A 25029-nucleotide genomic window follows, 5' to 3' on the forward strand; every position below is an offset into this window, starting at 1 on the left:
GACTTTGCAATGTTCATCTTTCCCTCGATCCTGACTAGTCTCACATTCCCTGCTACTGAAAAACATCCACACAGCATGATGCTGCCACCACCATGCTTCCCCGTAGGGATGGTGCCAGGTGTCCTCCAGACGTGATGCTTGGCATTCAGGCCAAAGTGTTCAATCTTGGTTTCATCAGACCAGAGAATCTTGTTTCTCATGGTCTGAGAGTCCTTTAGGTGCCTTTTGGCAAACTCCAAGCAGGCTGTCATGTGACTTTTACTGAGGAGTGGCTGCCATCTGGCTACTCTACCAGCAAGGCCTGAATGGTGAAGTGTTGCAGAGATGGTTGTCCTTCTGGAAGGTTCTCCCATCTCCACAGAGGAACTTTGGATATCTCTGAGTGATCATCTGGTTCTTGGTCACCTCACTGACCAAGGTCCTTCTCCCCCTGATTGCTCAGTTTGGCTGGGTGACCACCTCTGGGAACAATCTTGGTGATTCCAATCTTCTTCCATTTAAGAATGATGGAAGCCACTGTGTTCTTGGGAACCTTCAATACTGCAGACATTTTTTGGAACCCTTCCCCAGATCTTTGCCTCAAACACAATCTTTTCTCGGATCTCTACGTACAATTCCTTCGACCTCATGGCTTGGTTTCTGCTCTGACGTACACTGTCAACTGTGGGACCTTATATCGACAGGTGTGTGCCTTTCCAAATCATGTCCAATCAATTGAATTTACCAGAGGTGGACTCCAATCAAGTTGTAGAAACATCTCAAGGATGATCAATGGAAACAGGATGCACCTGAGCTCAAATTCGAGTCTCATAGCAAAGGGTCTGAATACTTATGTGTATAAGGTATTTCTATTATTTGCTTGTGTGTAGGACTATATGATGTCTGACTGACTCTTAGTGGACATAGAGATAAATGACCTCTCTCACGCTCAGTCTCTCAGTCTCTCTCTCTCTCCCTCTCTCAGCATCACAGCTCAACTGCCAATAAAAAGAGGAGTGTGCGTGTACACACACATACTGTACATGCTAGTGTGCACATCAGCATAGGTGTTTATGAGAGAGAGCGACTGAGAATGGTGGGAGATAGAGGGAGGGAAAGACTGAGTGTCACGCCTGCTCCCGCTCCACCTCCCTGGCGCTCGAGGGCGCCAGGCTGCCCATCATTACGCACACCTGTCACCTTCTCTGTGCGCAACAGCGCTTCATTGGACTCACCTGTACTCCTTCACGTTTTTATTGCCTTCCCTATATCTGTCTGTTCCTCCGTCCCCGTGTCAGCATTGATGTCGTTATGTTTTCCCCTGTCCAGACGCTGTCCTTGTTTGTTTCTTGTCTGTTATCCATTAAATGTTCACTCTACTTGCTTCTCGTCTCCGAGCGTTGGTCTTCACACCGAGACAGAGGGAGGGAGAGCAAGAGAGCAGAGGTTTGTTGGGGTTGGCGCTGCATATAGAAGGTATTGACTGTTGTAACTGGAGCACTATGCAGAGGCTTGAATATGATTACTGAAATACTGGAGTGCCGAACTATAGCTAGTATGCATTCAAGATTCATTCATTATCATTGCCCAAGATGGCATACAGTATGATGATAATAAAGTGTCATTCACACTCTAGCCAAACAGAGATATTGTGTCATGACGGAGCACGCCCCCAATCTCATCGACGGGGCTGTAGTGGGGCAGGTTCAGAGCTTCAAGTTCCTTGGTGTCCACATCACCAACTAACTATCATGGTCCAAACACGCCAAGACAGTCATGAAAGAGGGCACGACAAAGCCTATTCCCTCTCAGGAGACTGAAAATACTTGGCATGGGTCCATAGATCCTCAAAAGGTTCTACAGCTGTATCAATCAATTGTAATCAATGTATTTATAAAGCCCTTCTTACATCAGCTGATGTCACAAAGTGCTGTACAGAAACGCAGCCTAAAACCCCAAACAGCAAGCAATGCAGGTGTAGAGGCACGGTGACTAGGAAAAACTCCCTAGAAAAGTCGTCTGATGTTAAAATGTTCATAGATGACCAGCATGGCCACATAATAATAATCACAGTGGTTGTCGAGGGTGCAACAGGTCAGCACCTCAGGAGTACTGTTATTTTACTTGTCTGTTTTTTACCTAACACTTATTTTTCTGCATTGTTGGTTAAGGGCTTGTAAGTAAGCATTTCACTGAAAGGTCTACACCTACTGTATTTGGTGCATGCGAGAAATAAAATTAGATTTGATTTGATGAGTTAGGAACTATTTTGTGCAAAGGCAATCACATCGCAGACAGATTTAATCGCAGAGACAGAACACCTCTCAAGTGAGAGGGAGTGATGGAGACTAAATAGAATGCAGGGTGTTCATGATAATCTCCCCTCCTCTGTGATCACAGGAAGCTGGTGCAGTTGTCATGGCAACCGTTTCTTAGGTACTGGGTGGTTCCTAGCAACCAGCCCACTCCCATCAATCGTTGGCAGCGGACTGCAGGGTAGAGGCTCTGTGCTGTCATAGTGGAGATCATCCATCAGTGTTTCACTGTGCAGTGTGGGCATGTCTTTAACGTCATTAAGATAAGAAGAACATCGCTGGGAGAAAGCTGTGTTTCTACCTCCTACTTCCTGAATCTTAACCTCTCCCTCAGTTTAATAATCAATCTCCCTGATTTAGTATGGAGCACTGGAGTGAGAAACTGGGTTGATGATGGCCTGATGATTTAAGTATCCGATCAACACCGATAACTTCAATACTGGCCTTCGGAAAGAAACTGACCCGTAGAAGCACTGCTCTAAAAGCTTTATTCACATACGCATCTACAAGCGGGACAATAAACAACAGAAACAACATCCAAACTGTCTCTCCCACACACTCTCTCATCTACCAATCAGCGTTGTGGGTTGTGTCCACACCCCCCACCCACCTAGAACACAGGAAGTCCTGCAGAAAGGCGGGCAGATACAGTAGACTGTAGAATTGAAATGTAGAATCAAAATGCAGGAATAAGCAGTGTAGCCGCACAACGGAGACAGACACATCTGCATGATACTGAAGCAAGCAACACAAACACACTCCTGTGCTATCAAGACAAGTTCAGAGATTACAGCAGATATAAAAAGTATATTGTATCTTTTTTTTTAAACACAAAGTACAAAGTAGATACAGGTTTTAAACTCCTCCGTTGGTTTCCACAGAACATCTGTTCTGTCAAAGTAGAGCTTGAGGTCTCAGGTCACATCACACAGCCACTGGCTGCTTAGGATGTTCTCTCAAAACTGCTGGGATCTAAGTTCATCCAGATGACATTTTATCCCTGGTAATAATCATGACTTGAATCTGGATTAAGCACCATTATCTCATTGTCCTCATGTCACATGTACTGGGGTAACGCATGACACCCATAAAGAGCACATGACGTCTGAATTCAGTTGGATATTTTCTGTAACCCGACTAAAGGCGTCTTTACACAATGCTCAGGCAGTTTTCCCTCCCTACGGGCAGAGTAGGCAGAGCCCTCATGTGTACCATAATTAGTGTAGCACCTCCCCCACACAGTGACCTCACAGAGAGCTTTAACAAGGGGAAAGAGATCAAGAGAGAACTGGAACATTGATGAGAACTACAGCTGCACTGCAGTTTGTGGTAGATGAGTAGTGCAACCAGGTTATGGATTCAGTGCAAATAACTGTGTATAGGACGAACTTAGTGTGTTCCCATGCAACCTATATGATGGAGATATATATACACTGCTCAAAAAAATAAAGGCAACACTTAAACAACACATTGAAACTCCAAGTCAATCACACTTCTGTGAAATCAAACTGTCCACTTAGGAAGCAACACTGATTGACAATCAATTTCACATGCTGTTGTGCAAATGGAATAGACAACAGGTGGAAATTATAGGCAATTAACAAGACACCTCCAATAAAGGAGTGGTTCTGCAGGTGGTGACCACAGACCACTTCTCAGTTCCTATGCTTCCTGGCTGATGTTTTGGTCACTTTTGAATGCTGGCGGTGCTTTCACTCTAGTGGTAGCATGAGACGGAGACTAAAACCCACACAAGTGGCTCAGGTAGTGCAGCTCATCCAGGATGGCACATCAATGCGAGCTGTGGCAAGAAGGTTTGCTGTGTCTGTCAGCGTAGTGTCCAGAGCATGGAGGCGCTACCAGGAGACAGGCCAGTACATCAGGAGACGTGCAGGAGGCCGTAGGAGGGCAACAACCCAGCAGCAGGACCGCTACCTCCGCCTTTGTGCAAGAAGGAGCAGGAGGAGCACTGCCAGAGACCTGCAAAATGACCTCCAGCAGGCCACAAATGTGCATGTGTCTGCTCAAACGGTCAGAAACAGACTCCATGAGGATGGTATGAGGGCCCGACATCCACAGGTGGGGGTTGTGCTTACAGCCCAACACCGTGCAGGACGTTTGGCATTTGCCAGAGAACACCAAGATTGGCAAATTCGCCACTGGCGCCCTGTGCTCTTCACAGATGAAAGCAGGTTCACACTGAGCACATGTGACAGACGTGACAGTCTGGAGACGCCGTGGAGAACGTTCTGCTGCCTGCAACATCCTCCAGCATGACCGGTTTGGCGGTGGGTCAGTCATGGGGGGTGGCATTTCTTTGGGGGGGGGGGGGGGTCGCACAGCCCTCCATGTGCTCGCCAGAGGTAGCCTGACTGCCATTAGGTACCGAGATGAGATCCTCAGACCCCTTGTGAGACCATATGCTAGTGCGGTTGGCCCTGGGTTCGTCCTAATGCAAGACAATGCTAGACCTCATGTGGAGCATGCCCAGGCGTTGTAGGGAGGTCATACAGGCACGTGGAGGCCACACACACTACTGAGCCTCATTTTGACTTGTTTTAAGGACATTACATCAAAGTTGGATCAGCCTGTACTGTCGTTTTCCACTTTAATTTTGAGTGTGACTACAAATCCAGACCTCCATGGGTTGATAAATATGATTTACATTGATAATTTTTGTGTGATTTTGTTGTCAGCACATTCAACTATGTAAAGAAAAAGTATTTAATAAGAATATTTAATTCATTCAGATCTAGGATGTGTTATTTTAGTGTTCCCTTTATTGTTTTGAGCAGTGTAGTAGGATTTAAGTACAGTATTGCATTTCAAATGAGATTGGATGGATTGTGAGTGTTCGGCCTATAAAGACATGCACTAACATCAAAGGAATAGAATAGTATTAGTAGCATAGTCTGTCTGTCCCACGCTCGTCTTCACAGTTTCTCTCTACTTATCTCGCTCTCCTTATTTTGGCCTTTCCCTCCATATTGTCACATGGACACACTGCTGTATGTTCTAGTTTCTCATTTCTAAGACCTAACGCCTTGCATTAAATCTTTGCACGTCATGGTCTTTCTGGGAGAAAAGCTCATCTATGTCTGTGAACACTTTGATACTCTGAAAATAACATTTTGGTGAAATGCTTAAGCAGTGAGTGGAGTACTCCATTCAAATGTCATAAAATAATTGAGATTGTCTGTCTGTACACTGTATCAGATAAAATAACTGAATGCTGTATTGTTGCACTACAAATATAATACAGTAGACTACACAATGCACTTGAATAAGTCACAAAAAGTAGCATTAAGAACTGTTAGGTCAAAATATAAAAAATATATTAAAAAACATACAAATTCATAAAAACATTGTAAAGTTTAAAATCATGTCCAGAGTATTGTATCATGCCAAACATACAATACCTTTTGAATATACAATGATAAATACTTTCAAAAGTCATATTTCTTAAGTGAATATAGTAACATTTCTCATTTAAAGTACACATGGGTTCTTCCCGTAAGCCTCCTGTTTTACGTTGATTTTGCCTTTAGCTGATTCTCTGAGGCTTGTTCACAGTGCAGAGAAAGTGTTAGAGTAATCAGAACCGGGCAGAGGCCTGCACAGGTACGTTGACAAAACTCAGATGGAGGTATGATAAGTTGTTGTAAAGTGAAGCCCTTTAGTGCTACAGCTATTCTACATACAGTGTTTTCTAGGTTGACCGTCATATTGCACTGTTTAGGCAGGTAGGAGCTAAATCCTGGTGTGTCACTGTCCTGAGTATTTCCTTGGACATGATCTCACACTAGAAATGGATTCTAGTCTGTGCTTTATATAGATATGCTGAGAAGGAAATGTCTATCATCAAAATATACTAAATATAGTGCCGCTGTCAAATGTGCTCATGAATATGTGAACTGTGAGAATATATAAACTCTGTCTGCAATGTGAAGTGGAGCAACATGGGGTACTTCTCTCATACCTGGCTCATTGGATGACAGGTATCAGGTATTGATCTATTTTATAGTAGCAACTCAACATGCACATCCAACACCATGTATCAGGAAATGAATAATTCCATACTATAGGCTGATGTCCGGAGCCAAAAAAGATCTAGAAAGCAAAAATGATGAAAAATGTTAAGTCTTATTTCTAATCAAAATAAACTAAAGTTCTTACCTAGAGTGTGCACACTACACATTCACAAATGAACTGAGATTGTTATTTCACCAGATAAAGGGGTTATGGAAGGCATTGGCAACATCCTTCTCTTGACTCTCTGATTGTGACCTCTCACACATACCCCAATAACACATTATGACATTATCACAATGAGGTACCCTCACAAGGACACGACAGAATATCCCTTTTGTGTCATGTTTTTCCTGGAGAGGTAAGGTAGGATTTTGGAAGATATTGTGTGCCTGCTCCAATGTTAACAGAGGGTGCTTTGCATAAAGACATCATGTTACGTTCCTTTCTTCTTTAGGATATTTTCTAAATGCAAGTACCTGTCGATGTAGCCATGCAGATTCATGCTTGATGGAAAATGATGAAGGTAGTCTACAGGTGTGGTCTGTTCGAGGAGGGCAGAGGGTTGGAGGAGCTGCCCCCAGAGGTAACTGTTGGATCCCAGTGATTGAAGAGGGGTGTTGGTGTCACTCTTAACATCTTTGAACATTCTCCAGCTGAATACCCCAGAATGAGGACATCATGGCAGGTCACTGCTGGCCCTGGAATCCTGCCAATAAATAGAAAATACAGTCAGCCAATAGGAGATGGAGAGAGGAGGGGATCAGCTTGACTGAGAGCCTTTAAGGAGTCACAACTCATGCAACTGATAAGATCCCTCAACTGGGACATGACTGGCTACTGCACAATCAATCAAGCAATCAATCAATCAAACATGGGTGGGTGTTACATACTGAGTTACTTAAACAATTATCATGCTCTGGATTATGTAGGGAGGTGTGCATGGTGAGTTCCATAAAAATGTCTACATGGGCTATTTGTTCAAATCCTTATTTTATTATCCTCACAGACAATAGAAATCAGGACAAATTACCGAATGGATCTATCATGTGCATCTAGGCCAGATTAAAAAGCAAGCAAGTGAAATTTGAATAAAACCAAACAAATGACAAGAATAAGGAAAAATGAAAGGGCTATATGTACCATAGAGACATGCACATCACAGTTTGCGAGAGTGGGGGATAGGCAGGCTGGCGTTTGAACTATTTTAGTACATTTTTGTGTGTGTGTGTGTGTGTGTGTGTGTGTGTGTGCGTGCGTGCGTGCGTGTAGGGCAATTGGTACTATGTCTATGGAGGCCACAGTTAGTCTGTGTTAGTCTGTGGCCACTGCCTGACACCATGCTGATCATAATTGAAATATTTTCCCTTGTATTGGGCCAGTGATAAGAGGTGGCTGCTGGACAGCAGGGGCAGAGCTAAAATATGATGTGTGTGGATGTGACAGAGGTGCTGGATGATGCAGCCACTGCTCTGAGGCAGGTGTACACACTGAGAGCTCAGGACCAGGACAGTGCATACCTTAATCCTCTACGTTATTTGTGCTTAGAGCTTTGCCGTGAGTCTCTGCCAAACAAACCACATATTGTCATTATTATTCTGACCTGGCAGACACTTTGGGCCTAATCTCAGCTGTCAGTGAGTGATTGGTTTCCCGCTTTATAGAGATTTCCAAATTTAATATTCATAGCTCACAGATGCATCACAATGAAGGCCAATGGGAAGGAGGGTGTGCAGTGAGTGTCAGGGGAAGGGGACAGATGAAAAATAGAAACCAAGGTGCTGTCTAGAACATAAAAGGGATTTTCAACTGTCCCCAACTGTCCCCTTTGAAGAACCCGTTTTGGTTCCATGTAGAATCCTTTTGGGTTCCATGTAGAATCCTCTTGGGTTCCATTTAGAATCCGCTGCGGAAATGGTTCTACTTGAAACCGAAAAGAGTTCTCCTATGGGGACAACGAAGAACCCTTTAGGAACACTTTTTTCTAAGAGTGCAGGAATTCATCATCCTTTCTCTGCCTCCTCTCTGAGAATCAATGTTTGTCTGCTCTTTGCTGACATTATATAATCCATGCCCCATTTTAAAAAGGACACCGAACTCTGCCTACACAGATCAATCCCACATCTGGGTTGATAAAAGTGACAATTAGAAAATTTATCCAAAAGTACAGGCCTAGAAACATAGTCCTAGTTTGAGTTACACCAATCACAGTGCTCCTACATGTTACCAGCAACGAGCATACCTCCAGCTGTAGAATGGGCTTCCTTTCATTTTGAGTACTTTAGAATAGAAAAAAAGAAAGGTTCAAAATACACACACACACACTTTTTAAAAAAACACGCTCCACTAATCCAATCCATCTCGTTAGTTTCCATGTCATGTCAGTACAATGGAGAGGACTCTGCCTTGTCCCTAAATCAAAGCTGAACTTAAAATGCCAGTTCAGTTCAGTCTTATTGGGCCTGCAACCTGAAGAAAAAAATGCACAAAGACAAACACACATCTACACAAATGTCATTACAATAAACACAATTTCATACAATATTTAGCCTACACTGACTTTCCCATTAATATTATACTGTACGAAGTTTATCAGTGAAAGAGTTCACTTGAGTCCATTCTTCTCCCCCGGGTTAGTTTTATTATTACACAAACCCCAGGCCTGGTTTTCAATTCCCTGACCTCAAAGAGTTGTAATGTCTGAGACAACAGCACACAGACGATCTTGGAAAGCCCTTTTTTTAATACATTAAAATTGCATGAACTGCAAGCAAAGAATGAAAGGAAGTGGCAGTAACATGACTTGGGAATTAGCATGGCTCAATGACTCACGTAAGCAATCGGAGCCAAACACCAGTAGAGTGAAAGGCAGCAGGGCAAATTAAAAGCAAATAAGTATTTCTGTTAATGTCTACAAAACACACAGCAATAGACTGCCTGTGTTCAAACACCACAGGACTAGAGCAGAGCATAACACGATAAAACCTGCAGACATCCCATAGATCCTTAGAAATAAATTGGGTTTATTTAACAAACCAACCTCAAGCATCCTCTAATTGGTAAACCCTGGTCAGAGATGTAGTTCTAAATAGCACACTACCACAGTCTCTGTTCATTAACTGGAGTGTGTTAGTAGAAGGCTGAGAGCTGCACTGAGGCGACACAGGGTCTGTAGGCTCCTCCTCGTAGAGGAATGAATATGACATTGTGAAGTGGGTCAAACAGTCACTCAGTCTGCAGGGTGCGCAGTGCCAGAACATAGAAACATGCAGAGGTAGCTCTGGTCTAGAATATTTTTTCAAAGGGGGAAATAATGTTCTTTGCAAAACGAGGCCCTGTCTGAATAATAGCATGGCTACTGCTTTCATTAATACACCCGTGTCTGATTTGTGATTACATGAAGGAAGGAGGAGTGTGCATTTCATATGAAGAAATACAAGAGGACAACTGCTCCAGGCCTCCATCTCAGAGGAGCACATACCTGTAGTGTGGATGCTCTTGAGTCGCTGGTCTCTGTAGGACCTGTGCTTCTGGGTATACTGGACACAAAGTATCCTGCTCCCTTGGGTACTATCGGCTGTCTGACGACCACATTGCCTTTCCTGGTCTCTGCTAGAAACAGGCTATACCAGTAGGCATCACTGGAGATGAGGGTGGAATCAGCGATGGTGGAGCTCCTCTGGCTGATGATACTGTTTCTGCTGATCACACTGTTCCTGTTCAGACTGTTCAGATTCATATTTATAGCAGGAGGCATCTTCATGGGCTTCGGTTTCTGACACTTCAGCACAATGATCACCAGTATGGTGATCAACAGCAGGAAGGACACTGAACCCAAACCGATGACCAAATACAGATTTAAGTCTGTGAACAAGTCAAATTCTAAAGGCACCTCAGTAGTTTCTGAGAATGGCGTCACCATGTGTTCTACTGTTGATATCTTGATGGTAATTGTGGCCGAAAGAGCAGGGTCTCCATTGTCTTTGGCGACAACAACCAGCCTCTGATGACGGGGATCCCTGTAGCTGAACATTCTTGTGGTCCGGATCTCCCCGTTGTACTGATCTAGACTGAACAGAGTAGAGTCACTGGTCTGTAGAAGCTGATATGTGACCCGTGAGTTCTGTAATGAGTCTGTGTCAATGGCGATTACTTTGACAATCAGGAATCCTTTATCAACGGACCTCGGGATCACCTCTTCAATTACCGAGCCCTGTGCTCGCCAAGGCGACACTATGAGCGGGGTGTTGTCATTCTGGTCCAGAATGATGACGTGAACTGTCACATTGCTGCTGAGTGGAGGTAACCCAGAGTCTCTGGCCTCTATGTGGAAAAGAAACTCCCTCTCCCTTTCAAAGTCAAAGGTCTTTAGAGCATAAAGGTTGCCATTCTCTGGATTAATGGAGAACAGCATGGACATAGACGTGTTGATGATCTCCTTCTCCATGATAAAATAGACCAGATACTGGTTCTCGTGGAGGTCGGGGTCAAAAGCACTGAGTGACGTCAACAGTGCGCCGGGGATGTTGTTCTCCACAACATGGATTGTGTAGAACGACTGGGGGAATACTGGTGCGTTATCATTGACGTCCAGTATCTCCAAGGTGATTGTCTCATTGTCAAATAAGCGAGGTGTTCCTTTGTCTGTGACTATGAAAGTGATGTCATATCTTGGAATTGTCTCACGGTCCAGTGGTTCTGAAATAAGCAGAGCAAAGTAATCCTCCGAAGACTTATCGAGAACGAAGGGTAGGGATGCTTGTTGGTTCAAAGTGAGTTCAACTTCACCGTTGTCCCCAGAGTCCCTATCGCTTATACTGATTACTGCTATCAATGTTCCAATGGCAACATCTTCATTGACCGTGCTTTTAAAAGATGTAATGGTGACCTCAGGATAGTTGTCATTCAGATCGGTAATAAACGCCATTACTTTACAATCTCCAGATAACGAATTCGATCCTTGGTCTCTTGCTTGAATATATATATCGAAACTGTGACTCTCCTCAAAATCAATCACATCCTTCACCTTTATTTCCCCTGTATTTGAATTTAGATAGAACTTTTCTTGTGTCTTCTCGGATGTATATAACGTGTATGAATATGTAATCTCTGCGTTCGTGCCCTCGTCCAAGTCTGTTGCGTTCAACTTCATTACTAGAGTTCCAATTGGGGAGTTTTCAGTTACATTAATAGCATATATCGGCTGGTTAAAAAAGGGGGCATTGTCATTAATATCCAGAACCCTAAGGAAGATACTGGCTGTGGATGAGCGCGCAGGAACCCCACCATCTGCAGCGGTTAATATTAAATTATGCACCGCCTGTTCCTCTCGGTCTAAATTACGGTTGATAACCAAATCTACATATTTAGAGCCATCGCTTCCGGTCTGTATTTCAATTGTAAAATATTTGCTTTCGCTCAAATAGTAAGTCTTAATAGAATTCGCACCGACATCTGCATCCACAGCATTTGTCAAAGAGAATCTCTCTCCCGGAGCGGTAGATTCTGAAATATCCAATTGCATTGTCTCCCTTCGAAAGACAGGTGCGTTGTCATTTATGTCCATGATTTCAAGTTCAATGTAAAAAATACGAATGGGATTTTCAAGTATGACATCCGTTTTAAGAAAACAAGACGTTGTCTTGCTCGAGCATATGTATTCCCTGTCTATCTTTTCAAGTATGAACAGCTCTCCCGTTTCTTTGTTAATGTCCAAATATTTTTTTGTGTGGATGATGTCAAGCTTTGCCTTGCGTGTGACCAGAGCGCGAACGTCAAGTCCCAAATCTGTAGCCAGGTTTGCAACAACGGAACCCTCTTGCATTTCCTCGGGAATAGAGTAGCGAGTAATGGGCAAAGCAATTTCCCACATCCCGCTGAATACAAAGAGAACCGTGGCGCACCTTGTCCAGACAGTTGCAATGGATAAAGCCATTATTGCAAACCAAATATGGTAAAATATGACAGTACTTGTAGCAATGCGTTGAAGCCGAATATATTTACATCTAAAAGCTATTGTTTATGTGAGAAACAATCGGTAGCCTTCTCTTCTGCACCGGGGAATTCATACCAAGCCTCCACGCGGTACAAATGCGGTGCGTTGCCCTCCCAATCGTGATGACGTCTGCTGTGTAGTCGTAAAGGAACAGCGACATTGTGTGAGCTATGTGGAAATGTTTTGAATGCAACATTAATGCATGTTTGCAGACGAAAAGTAATCTTTCGAAAGCCCTCGACACGCTCCTACTTGTTAAAAAGCTTCCGGCAAGTTGTGATAATCAGCACCTCAAAGCTATAACTTGGCCTCTACCTCACTTTATCGTCCTCCTGCGACAGCGACAAGCACGATAACATCGTCAGGGCCTCTCTGAGCAACACTGATCTCGTGAAATAAAACCAGTGCAAAAGATAAATAGAATAATAGTAATCGTAATGTGATTTTAACGTCACAAGGATAGTCTGCGTAAATTCCGAGCCAACCTAAATTCAGCACCCAGGCACATGAACTGCGCCACACAGTATCTGGATCTCCAAACAAGATTGCTTGAATGAGCAGAGCCGGAATTGCCAGAAATGGGCTTATAAATAAACATGTTTCCATCCATACTTTTTATGTGAGTAAAGTCATACCATATCAACAACAACAAAAATCACACCTGTGATGGAGACAGGAAGTTTCGTTGCTAATGTATAAATGCCAATAGGTCATTTGTTTGTTCGACATGGTGGGATCTTTTTGTGTCTGTTAAATGAATTAGGTGAGAAATGGTGGTGGAAACGTTGGTTATGTTGATATAATAACCATTATATCGACGTTTCGTGATACATGTTGTGTGGTCCTCCCACAACGACTAGGAAAAGCATGCAGTAGACTACAGATGAAATAAATGATGATCAACTTCACATGGTGGTGAAAGTGCACGGTGATATTGATGCTACTTTCTAATAAATAGCGATGGTCTTATTCTGGTGACATGATGATAGATGCTTGACTGCCGTTTGACAAATCAATTATATTATCGCTCTTATCCATACTGATCGCATCATGTAGACTAGCCTACTCGCACAGCCTACCCGCACTGTATCTGCGAGCTTTTGGCCAGAGCGTGTGACAAAACTATCTGTAGAGGTGAAAATGCTATGGAAACACATTGAACTTTAGATTTTTATACTGTAGGCCTACATCAAAATTTCAATGAAAACGTACATTTTGTGTAGACTACATCATCATGCACATATTTTTTTCTGCAACAAATACATTTGCTGGAAACACCACTGGTTGAAAAAAGCGTATATTTTCTTTATGCGAATTATAGAATATTCGCATGAAAATCTGTCGCTTTTTGGATGTCAACCTAGCTAGTGTCGATGTCAAGCCACATCCCCTGACTGTGTGATGGTGAAGTATATTCTTAGGGAACAGCGGCACAGTGTCCAATATCAAAGCACACTTGATCTACGTGTGGATTCGAAACGCCAAAATATAAAAATAATAGTCTTCCTCACATATTGCCATTTCTCTTAATCTGCTTCTTTGATTTCATGTTGACGGAGCTAGGCTCATATACGGGCCCCACTAAATGGTCTGTAAAACGTGCAAGACAGTATTTTTATTATGCTATACATACCTGTGATAAAACTCCCCTGCAAGTTGTCATAATCAGCACCACCTCAAAAACAGAACTTGAGATGGCCTCTATCTGACTGTAGAAGTCGCACTGCAAAAGCAACAACCGAGCGATAGCGATATGGCTCTAAATCTCAGAGCAACAGATAGATAAGAATTCAACTTTTGACGCAATAATCATAATGTGACGTCAGCGTCACAGCGATTGTCTACGTCAATTCAGCACCACCTTCCACGGGCATGGCTCCAAACACAGAAATATATTCTACATGATTGAATCTAGATTGTATTTATATGTCCACAACTCCATTGTATGTCCCGTAGCCAAACGTAAGGCTCTGCGTGTACTCCAGTCCACCCGTCCTAACCCACATTGATTAAAATAAATCAGCAGTAAAATCCGATTTTATACATATAAACATGTTTAAGAAGCCAAACGGGTCAAACATGAAGGTATAAAGTACAACAATATGATATACATGCTTGTAAATTACTGCCTAACAGAATGCCGTGCACAATCTTCACAATGCAACCCTCAAGGCATTTGGAGAATTTGCCATAACTGCTGGGAACAGATATCCTCAGATCATTTTCCTCATTATCCCCACAAGTGACTATAATTTCCCTTATATCTGCACAATCTCATCATCATTATCAACTAGGACTGTACATGATACAAATGAAAAGAGAGAATTATGACACTGCTGTATTGAGAGAAAATAATATGCTGTAAAGTATTAAGTTATGTGTTCGAAGCATGGATTCAAATATACTAAACTATTTTAATTTTCCTTGTGCACAGAGGTTTATACTATATGGGTTGATTATATGAATAGTTAATGAACATCCACGGGAGTGTGTATTAAATTGTATGCACAGTGTCTTCTAATATATTCATTTAAAAAAGTCCTTGTTTATCAGGTTGTCCCCTCTCTGGTCAAAGCTCGGGTCATAGCTAGAGATGAACCTCTTATTCTTTCCAAACGTAGAGAATGAGTTGTAGACATCCAGTTCCCCCCTGGGTGCAGGCTTCAGAGTGCAGTACCCAGACGGTGTGCCAGGGATGTAGACGTTGTGCTGGTAGTCAGGTGGTGGCTGTGCAGATGGAGGCTGGGTGTAGCTCGGAGTCCACGAACGGTTTGGAACCCTTCCTACACTTCCAACCCCTCCAATCCCTTCGACCTGGGAGGACATCTTGTATTCTGCTAACAAAACAAATCACATAATAAAGCGTTCGTGAGTTAGTGTGATTTCTGCAATAGCAACATTTTATAAAGTGTGAAATAATGCCATGGCGTCAGTTTTATAATTATTTCTCTAGACTGCCGGTCTGTATTTTGTTGTCTTTTAGTATTGGTATAGAATATTTTCTGACACTGTAGGTTCCTGGCCCACGTACCACGCATATGACTACCCCAGGTATAGTACTGCGGTGCCACCGGGCAGGAGAAGCCATCAGGGTCCGGCCTGGGTCTACGTGGGAAGGTCCTCTCCATGGAGCTAAAGCTGTAGAAAGAAAATAAAAATAAGGAACTAGAATGACTCCTTGTTGTGTGTGTATGTGCGTCCATGCCCCCCTCCCCCCCCCCCCCCCTACCTTCACGCTATGCTCAAACCCTACACCCGAGCACTCTGCTCTGCCACCTCTGGTCTCTTGGCCCTCCCACCCCTACCGGAGTGCAGCTCCCGCTCAGCCCAGTCCAAGCTCGTCTCTGTCCTGGCACTCCAATGGTGGAACCAGCTTCCCCCTGAAGCGAGGACTACAGAGTCCCTGCCCATCTTCCGAAACCATCTGAAACCCTACCTCTTCAAACAGTATCTTAAATAATCCTCCTCCTCACCTCAACCCCCCCCCCCCCACCACCACACTCTACTGACAGCTACGATATAGAATTAAAAAATACTTTCTATGCCTGTGATATGTGGTTGTCCCACCTAGCTATCTTAAGATGAATGGAATAACTGAGCGTCTCTAATTGACTAAAATGTAAATGTAAAACGTGTGTGTGCTCGCTTGTTTTTTTTTCCACCAGAATTTTTGTTGACCTTTTGTGTGCTGAATTTCGTCGATTTTTCGTCAATGTCCAGTCCATGTTCGCTTGCTTGAGCTGCACAATCGAGGACGTAGATAGGTTAGTAATACAGCTGAAAGGATAGCCCACATCAATTACATAGAATTGCCACAAATAAACATGAGTCTGTGAGAAATATTAAATGATGTACCATGCAGTGGATAGTTTCAATTGCCACTTGAAATAAATCAATAAGGAATTCATAAATGAACTAATGAATGGGAAAATGAGCAGTACAGTTGTATCACGTCTTGCACTAATGTTCTACAGTAGGCCTACTACAGTCCGTTAACGCACCCAGGCATGCAACTATTGCCCCCCTGTGGCACGACGGAGTATCCCTAGGGAGAAGCAGATTATGTGAAGTTGCGTTCTGCGTGTTTTATTGATTTATTTCATGACTTTTAAACAGTTATATTCTTATACATTCATTCTTTGATATATTACTGTGTGTACTGTATGAGTCCCATCACACTATGGACGTCTTGCTCTATTCACGTTCAAGGCCTTGCAGCGTCAGTGTATCCTTGAACAGGCAAATGTAAATTGTTGGATTGCTGAGACAATCAGAATAACAATACAATAAGATGTTTTGCTTATAGCACGTAATACATCACATGACTTCTCCATTTCTATAAGCCTTTACACGTTTACGGTATCACCTGTGCTACAATATAAACCATGGTGGATAGACTAACCACGGACCGTTTTAAGGATTATTCAACCAGTCACGTTTGCCCCTGACCTTAGCTCACTCGCTCCTAATAGTATAAGTGTGTCTCAGTCCACTTCAATACATATAGTCTTCATGCACCATTTTAATAGTATGACTTTGGAAGTCATATTTTTTACTTTAAACGTTAGCGGTACCAATATAATCAGCTTTCCTGACTTGTGCGTAATTACTTTCCGTTCATTGACAGATTTATAATTTGCAATATTTCTTAGTTGTTGAACAAGCATGAGTGACAATCATCAAAATTATACAAATAAAATAATAAATTATAATTACTTGGAGGTCTGATGTGATTATATTTGGAGCAGTACAGGCCTAGGCTATTTACCTCGTTCGGAATAGTTGCTCCGTTGTTCACTATCAGGCTGCGGGAGTCCTGTGCGCTCCAACCCGATTTGGGGTAGTCTGCGCCCTTGGTATTATTCTTCTGTGGAGTCGCATTCATCGGACTGCATGACTTTAGGAACATGAAATCGCTCTTGGATGATTCCGGGGTCAGACACATCTTGTAGCAGTATGGCTGAGAAAGGGGGCCGTTGCCATTTGCCTCAACGCAGTTTGTGGATCCTTTGGTGCCTGTGGTTATCTGAACGTTCAAGTTGGACTTCTTGAACACATCAGTGGTAGATTCCTCTGATCGGAACCCGCAGCATGCACTCAGAGAGAAGTTATACCTCCGAATGGAATGTCTGTCCCTGTATCCCTTTATCGCTGCCAGGACGATAATAGCCACAAGAAACGTGAACGAGATAACGCCCAGAGACACTATTAAGTACAGCGTGAGGTTCGAGCGGTACTGGGGGCTCAGTGTGAGGTCGCCGAAATCAGGCAGCGATTCTGGCACGTTGTCAACAACTGACAGGATGATGGAAACTGTGGCCGAAAGGGGTGGCTGACCGTTGTCCTTGACCAGAATGACCAGCATTTGCCTTATGGGGTCTTTTTCCACAAATCGGCGAATCGTCCTGATTTCGCCCGTGTACAGAGCGACGCTAAACAGGCTAGGGTCGTTTGCCTGGAGCACCTGGTAGAACAGACGCGAGTTTTGACCTGCGTCTGCGTCCATCGCAGTGATTTTTGCCACAAGATAGCCAGCATCAACTGACCTGGGCACCACTTCAGTCGCCGCGGTGCCGTTTTGGGGTAGAGGTGCTACTATGACTGGTGCATTGTCATTTTGGTCTAAAATAAAGACATTTACGGTAACATTGGTTCTCAGGGGTGGAAACCCGGCATCTTGTGCTTGGACTAAAATCTGAAAGTTTCTTAGCTGCTCATGGTCAAAAGAACGCAACGCGTAAATATTCCCGTTGTCTGAGTTTATGGAGACGTAGGTGGACACGGACATCCCATGTATATCACCTTCCAGAATAGAGTAAGAGAGATAGGCATTTTGGTCTGAATCTGGATCCAGGGCAGTAACCGAGCAAATTGAGGCTCCTGGTGCGTTATTCTCTGTCAAATAGACGGTGTATGATGGCTGCTTGAATCGGGGTGTGTTGTCGTTCATGTCTGACACTTGAACTAAAATAGTTTTCCTTGTGAACAAGGGAGGTGCGCCCATATCTCTTGCTGTGAGAGTGATGTTGTACTCTGGCACCGTCTCTCTGTCCAAAAAATCACAAGTAACCAAAGTGTAATAGTTCTTAAAAGAGGAGTGGAGCTGGAAGGGGACATGATGTGGAATTTCACAGTCAACATTTCCATTTTCACCTGAGTCTTTGTCCATGACGCTGATGACAGCTATCACAGTCCCCGGTGGTGCGTCCTCTTGGACAGGTGTGGACACTGATGTCAAGATCACCTCCGGGAGGTTGTCATTCACATCTAAGATATTGACTAGAACTTTACAGTGCACGGCCACTGCCGATGGGCCCTTGTCCTTGGCTTGCACATATATCTCATGCATCCTGGCCTTTTCATAATCTACGACACCTTTCACTCTGATCTCTCCAGTGCGCGAATCCACACTGAAAAGCTCGCGCACTTTTATGGGAGCATGCCCGCTGAAAGAGTATGTGATATCCGCATTAGGACCCTCATCCAAATCCGATGCGTTTAGTTTTATCACAACGGTGCCCTTCGGTGCGTTTTCCACAAGCCTCACTCTGTAGAAAGACTGGTCGAACACGGGCGCGTTGTCATTTGCATCCAGAACTGTTATATTGATTTGCGCTGTCCCGGATCTCTCTGGCGAGCCTCCATCCACGGCCGTCAGCACCACCTGGTGCGTATTCTGCTGCTCTCTGTCCAAGGGGCTCTCCAGGACCAACTCCGCAAACTTACTGCCATCACTACGCGTCTGGATGTCCAGGACAAAATGTTCATTCACACTCAGCAGATAAGAGCGGAGCGAGTTGCTTCCAACGTCCAAGTCCTGCGCGCTCTCTAGTGGGAAGCGGGACCCGGGTACCGCCGACTCGGATATATCCAAATTAAACTCACTCCACGGAAAACTGGGTGAGTTATCGTTCACATCTAAAATCTCCACCTCAACCCTGTACAGTTCTAATGGGTTTTCGATTACCACTTGCAAATGGAAAGAGCAAGACAGACTCTGTTCACATAGTTCCTCTCGATCAATTATTTCGTTTACAAATAAAATACCATTTTCTAAATTCACCTCCAAGTATTGCTTTTTTGCGCCTGAAACTATCCTGAATCTGCGCGCAGAGAGTCTCTCGACGTCTAAACCCAAGTCCTCGGCTATGTTTCCAACAAAAGCGCCATGTTCCAGTTCCTCAGGGATTGAATAACGAATCTGAGCCCAAACTAAATCCAGGACACATACGACGAGAGCTAGGCATGTCACCTGCCATATCCCCCCAAGCCGTCTCTTCGCGCCTCGGAGGTCCATCTGAGCGACGGATTATACTACAAAAAATGCACACTCCATGGGTCTCAGTTAGAACATCATTATGTTTAAATATATATTATTCTGTAAATCATCATTTTCGAATTGTACTCTTTTATTCTAAATGGAAAAAAAGTTAATATAAAGATATAGGCTAATATAGCATCCACAACTTGAAGTGGAGCCTTGGAGTTCGCCCCAGCCGAGTGTCTTTGCATGTGTGTGTGAGTGAGAAAAGAAGAGGAGCGAGGGAGGGGTGCGCGGAGGAGGTTGGTGTCTCTGATTAGCATTGTGATGCTCTGGTGTGTGTGTGTGTGTGGGTGTGTTCGCGCGCGCGCGTGCGTGCGTGCGTGTGTTTATTGGCTCAATCCCAGTATTCCGATAGGGAAAAGCGACATCTGCTCTGATTCCAGTTTGAGCACAACACCATAGGCTAATCTTTCGCACTAATCAAATGCAGCGACCGTGTTATTTAGCCCTATTTCTACGGGACGGGGGGCTAAAATGATAGGCTATCACAGTTTAGTTGAATTAAACTAATTTATCTCTCTTGAAGGTTACGATACAAAATAGCATGCATGCATGGTTCATGCGACCTATCGCATGCTTTAATATTTGAAAAACTGTCTTACCCATTTTGGGGTTACAAATGGTTCATGTTTATTTGATCCTCGGTTTGTCAAATAGATCTACTGCAGTAGCTTCATTCAAAATGACCAATTGCAGAAGAAGAAAGTAATAGGCTAGGCTACAATCAAATCTATTGCATAAACCTTACAACGCACAGGGAAATGTTTGAATAAAACCCAAACAATATCTATTTTTAAGAGCAAATAAGTAACATCTTACTAAAATAAACGACCAAAATGTATAGTTTAAATAATAAAATAAACAGTTTTCAGTAGGCTATAGGCAAGGCTATTCCAGCTGTGCGTGTGAGTAGAGGCTGTGATGGAGCTCAGTGTCTCCTCACCAGTGAGAGGTCATCCTCTTTCGCATCACTCCATCACACGCCTGCTCTAAAAACTCTCCAATCCCCTTGTTTTAAATAAGATGAAAACACAATCTGTCTACCGGAATGAAACCACAGCAGATGGCGAGGTTTTCCGTGGGCTCGTGCTCTTTTTAATTAATGGAGTGGGGATTAGAGGGAAGTGTTCCGGGATCATTAGCGAACAGAAGAATTAAGATGTTTTGTGAGAAATAAACCCGGGGCTATCAGTGGGACGCACAGCGGTTTTCGCTGGTGCAGTTGCATTGACCTGTTTTCCACATGCCTTAAGTGCATGTTTAACGTCATTTACCCAGAGCGGAAACAGAATTTAACTGCTACACGGCGGTTGGTATCGTGACAAACACATTTACGGATAAAAAGACAAAGGGATTACCACACGCACGCACGCACACGCACGCACACACCATTATAAAACGAATACTAAAAGTAAAGTAGGGTATCTAGCAATACATCTGGTCTTAGTCTTAATTACAGCAAATCTGTAAAGCTGCAGATGTGGTAAATACAGTAAACGGTATTTTAGATGTGTTTACCATCAGTGTTAGACCTAATCCTTTATTTTCAAAATCCTCCAGTATAAATCCAAGGATGTATGTTAGATTAAGATATAGGCCTACCTACACTAATGGTCCACCAATATCATGAAACGCACACGATTTTTATTAATCGAATATTTTATATTGATGTATTTTCTCAAAAACGCTTCCAACGATTTGCTGTCTGGTAGTGTGTTACGTGCTAGGAGATTACAAGTGATCATGATAAATGCGTGGGGGAAAAAGATAGTCTCTGCGCCATCTGGTGTATCAGTCAAAAAGCAGTACACCTTTTGATGAAGGCGGTGGCGCTCAGAGGAATTTACAGGAGAGGATGCAAGCGTAGGATATTTCGTTAGGGTGCCTGTGAAGGCCAGTAGAGGGAGACATATACTTTAGATAAGCGTCATTGGTCTGAGTCAATGGGAGGCTCTCTCTCGCTCAGGGTGCAGAGATGGAGCAGGGTGCCACAGACAGGGAATGTCAGGAATCCCAAAGGAATGTGGGCACTACCCTCACCCTCACCATCTCTTGCTCTCTCTCTCTCTCTCTCTCTCTCTCTCTCTCTCTCTCTCTCTCTCACACACACACACACACTCACACACGTCCAAACATTTATGGGATCAGAGATACAGGTAGATCTACACCAACTGTCAATCAAATGTATACCTATACAAATGTCTCTTATTGAGATGTGCCTGACATAATGACAGTGGGCAAACAGAGCGATCGACTGCAGGTCCCTATCTTTTTACATTCATCCTATGCTGTCATGCCAAGCGACTGTGGCTGATGGGAAGAAGTCTGAAAAGTGAATAACTTAAAGGAGAGCCAATGTTAAAGGAGAGAGGGAGAGGCAGGGGGGGAAGAGAAGGACAGTGGGTGATGGTAACAGGAGTGGGGAAGATATAGACCAAAGGGAAAGATTATAGGAAGGAGAGAGAGAATGAAAGGAGGAGAAAGAGGGTAGAGGACGATAGGGGCAGCCACAGCACCTGTTACTCAGCTGTGTAAACCGTAGGATTCCCACAGAAAAAGGAAAGATACTGTATGGGTTTAAGCACAAACAAGGAGTGTTTGAAACTAGGCAGATAATACAGAGACGTGTATCGCACCAGATTCATTTGTGTGTGTGTGACATACTTCTAAAGGACTGGCATGTCCTGTACGGACTGGTGTGACTTGCAGCACTACAGTAGTTTTGGATGGTAGGCTACATGATGTGCAGTTCCACTACGTCCCTCAAAGTGGCAGCACTGATGCCTACATCAGACTTTCCTGGCTGTCAGCATGGACTGTTTATTAGCTCATGTTAATACAACTTCCTGGCACTCCAATGCAACTACAGTGTAATGACTATGTACTCTTTGACACTATTATATTCACATGAACACTGTTCAAGGCCACAGATTATTATCCAAGGCCACATTCTCACCTGTCACCTGGTGTCCTCTCCCCTATTGCGGTGTGCATGTTTCCGCCTCACTTTCTACCCCCAGCTGGGAATTGTGAAATGTTGATTGAATAACACCCTCAGAAGCCTATGTTTGTGTGAAAAATGGGAATTGTGAAATATTACTTGAATAACACCCATGGTGCATAGGAGGACAATACTCTATCTATGTACATGGAAGAAGTCTGAAAGTCCTGTGTTCAAACAAGGGCTACATACAATTGCCCATCCAATGTCTGAGTGTGTTTCCAGTCTCAACTCTGTTTTGTTTTTTGACCCAAAAGCTCAACTATCATCCTTCACAACTAGGCTGATATATCAACTGTGTTTACACAGCTATAACATAGTGATTAGGCCTACACATGCTGTAGTTGGACACAACAGTGAATAAATTACAGGATGCATTAAAGACCTTGTATTTTCTTTGTATTCTGTCTATCCTTCTTCTCTCCACTCCTTTAATCTCATCCATCCTGTCAACCCATCTTCCCTTTTCCTTGTTCTATTTTGAGCTCATTCCTGGTAAGAATATCTGCTGCTAGACATTACCTTTGACACAAATTCAATTCACGTTTTGTGAATATATCCTGAAAAAAACTATGGTAAGTGTGTGTGTGTTGGGGACAGGAGTTTACAGAGCCTTCCTGGAGAGAGGGATGAGTGCTTACCCAGGTTGAGGGATCATAAACAACATACTGTTCAGAGCCAATGAAAGAATGGGGGAGGGAGAGCAAGATGAAATGTGACCTTGGCATGCTGAGTGTGTGTGTGTGTGTTTTGGTGTGTGTTCCTCTAAAGTACTGACTGTTATGTATCTGTGAAATCGATTTAACCTGGTCGACCTTAGATACAGAAAATATACACACAGTCATTCTTACTTTCGTACAGTGTCTTTTGTTGCACATTACCTCAGGTGGTTGTGTTGAACTGCCACATGTTGTAATGACCAGCTGTCAACATATATGTAAGACTCAGTCATTCTTCTAATACATCATGCTGTGTATATAAGAGGTGAGTGTTGTTTATATGTACCAATCAATCACTCATTCTACTTTTTTTCAATATTATATACCGCTAAACCGCTCCAAGTGGGATCATTTTCTATGTTAGGCTTGTTTCTGAGGAAATCTGAAACTTTTTGCATCGACTATACACCACCATTTCTTTCTCATTCATCCCTTTTACTATACGCTATCTCTGTGTGTCAGTCTGTGTTGCTATGTTCATTGTGTGTGTTGGCCTATAAAAGCGTCTCTTCTACCAAAGATCACAGCCCTGGCAACAAAACATCCCAACACAGTCCAGCAACACAACTCCCAGAGCACAGTACAACCCTAGAGGCCAACCCCACAGCAGAAGAGTATGGTACTATTTCCCAGTATACCAAACCCACACCACCTCCTGAACACACAGGGCAACCTTCTGCAACAACACAGGCCTTCAACACAATCCCAGAGCACAGTGCAGTTTCCACTGCTCCACAGCCCAGCAGCACTGCACTACTTCCTCTACTGGGCGGGTGCCAGCGGCCCTTAGCCAATCACGATGTGGCTCTAATAAGATATGACTGACAGGAGGCCTCTTTATGCCAAGACCCAACAGGGTCAGGGAATTCAAGCTGGATAGACGTCCCTGTCTGAATGTTAAACACATTTTCCACAAAGCTAAAAGAAACTCTACCATTTATTAGCAATTGGTGCATCTTTTCCGTCTCCTTTTCGTTTGAAGTCACTCCAACAGATAAATAGCAAAAAGCAAGTCAAATCTTTCCATTACATTGAGTTGTGAACTTGTAATAGGTTGGTTTAGATCAGTCCAGCTTATTTCTCTTGTCATGGTCATACAGAGGCAAACGCACGATTCCGCACTTTGATTTCATAACATATCTCCTACCAGGGGGTTTAAATTCTCTCGCAATAACTAATTTATCCTTCATCTACTGCTGCTCCCCTAGTCCAGGAGTGCCAGTGTGTGTGTGTGTGTGTGTGTGTGTGTGTGTGTGTGTGTGTGTGTGTGTGTGTGAGTGAGTGTGAGTGTGTGTGTGATTCAACCAGTTAGAATGATTCAATCAGTCAGAATGAAAGAGTTGGTCAAGCCAATAAATAGATGTATTTAAGCACAAGCAAGGAGTGTTTGAAACTAGGCAGGTAATACAGATTCGTATCGCACCAGATTAATCAGGAAAATTAAGTCCATCTCTTTCAGCCCAATGTCTCCCGTCTCCTTATACCTCATTATCTCTATCTCACTTGTTCAGCTCACCCTTTCACTCGCTGCTGCTAATCTATTCCAGAGGAAAGGCTACCATGGAAAACGCATAACAAGTGCACATACTTCTCCTCTTGCCAAGAGCGAAATAACACCAAGAAGGGAAAATGAGAGTGGGGGACAGACAGAAAGGGTGGAAGAGAGA

At 43.5% G+C, this 25029-nt stretch overlaps 2 protein-coding genes across 3 annotated transcripts; both read right to left on the reverse strand.

Moving 5' to 3' along the window:
• Positions 1–2768: 2768 nt before the first annotated feature.
• LOC109872751 (protocadherin alpha-C2-like) lies at positions 2769–12697 on the reverse strand. Its single transcript, XM_031807587.1, has 2 exons — positions 9805–12697; positions 2769–7032 (listed from the first exon to the last, which is right to left on the reverse strand). The coding sequence occupies exons 1-2, from the start codon at positions 12256–12258 to the stop codon at positions 7003–7005; spliced, it is 2484 nt and encodes an 827-aa protein (XP_031663447.1). The 5' UTR covers positions 12259–12697; the 3' UTR covers positions 2769–7002.
• A 1642-nt stretch (positions 12698–14339) lies between these two features.
• Positions 14340–19826, reverse strand: LOC109872689 (protocadherin-10-like). 2 transcript variants are annotated; one of them, XM_031807588.1, is made up of 4 exons: positions 17087–19826; positions 15997–16058; positions 15350–15456; positions 14340–15152 (listed from the first exon to the last, which is right to left on the reverse strand). In XM_031807588.1, the coding sequence occupies exons 1-4, from the start codon at positions 19613–19615 to the stop codon at positions 14845–14847; spliced, it is 3006 nt and encodes a 1001-aa protein (XP_031663448.1). In that variant the 5' UTR covers positions 19616–19826; the 3' UTR covers positions 14340–14844. The 2 variants fall into 2 exon arrangements, with proteins under 2 accessions (XP_031663448.1, XP_020319587.1); XM_020463998.2 differs by having other exon boundaries at positions 14340–15155; positions 17087–19820.
• Positions 19827–25029: the final 5203 nt, after the last annotated feature.

The sequence above is a fragment of the Oncorhynchus kisutch genome, linkage group LG28, assembly GCF_002021735.2.
Source record: "Oncorhynchus kisutch isolate 150728-3 linkage group LG28, Okis_V2, whole genome shotgun sequence".
NCBI classification, from domain to species: domain Eukaryota; kingdom Metazoa; phylum Chordata; class Actinopteri; order Salmoniformes; family Salmonidae; genus Oncorhynchus; species Oncorhynchus kisutch.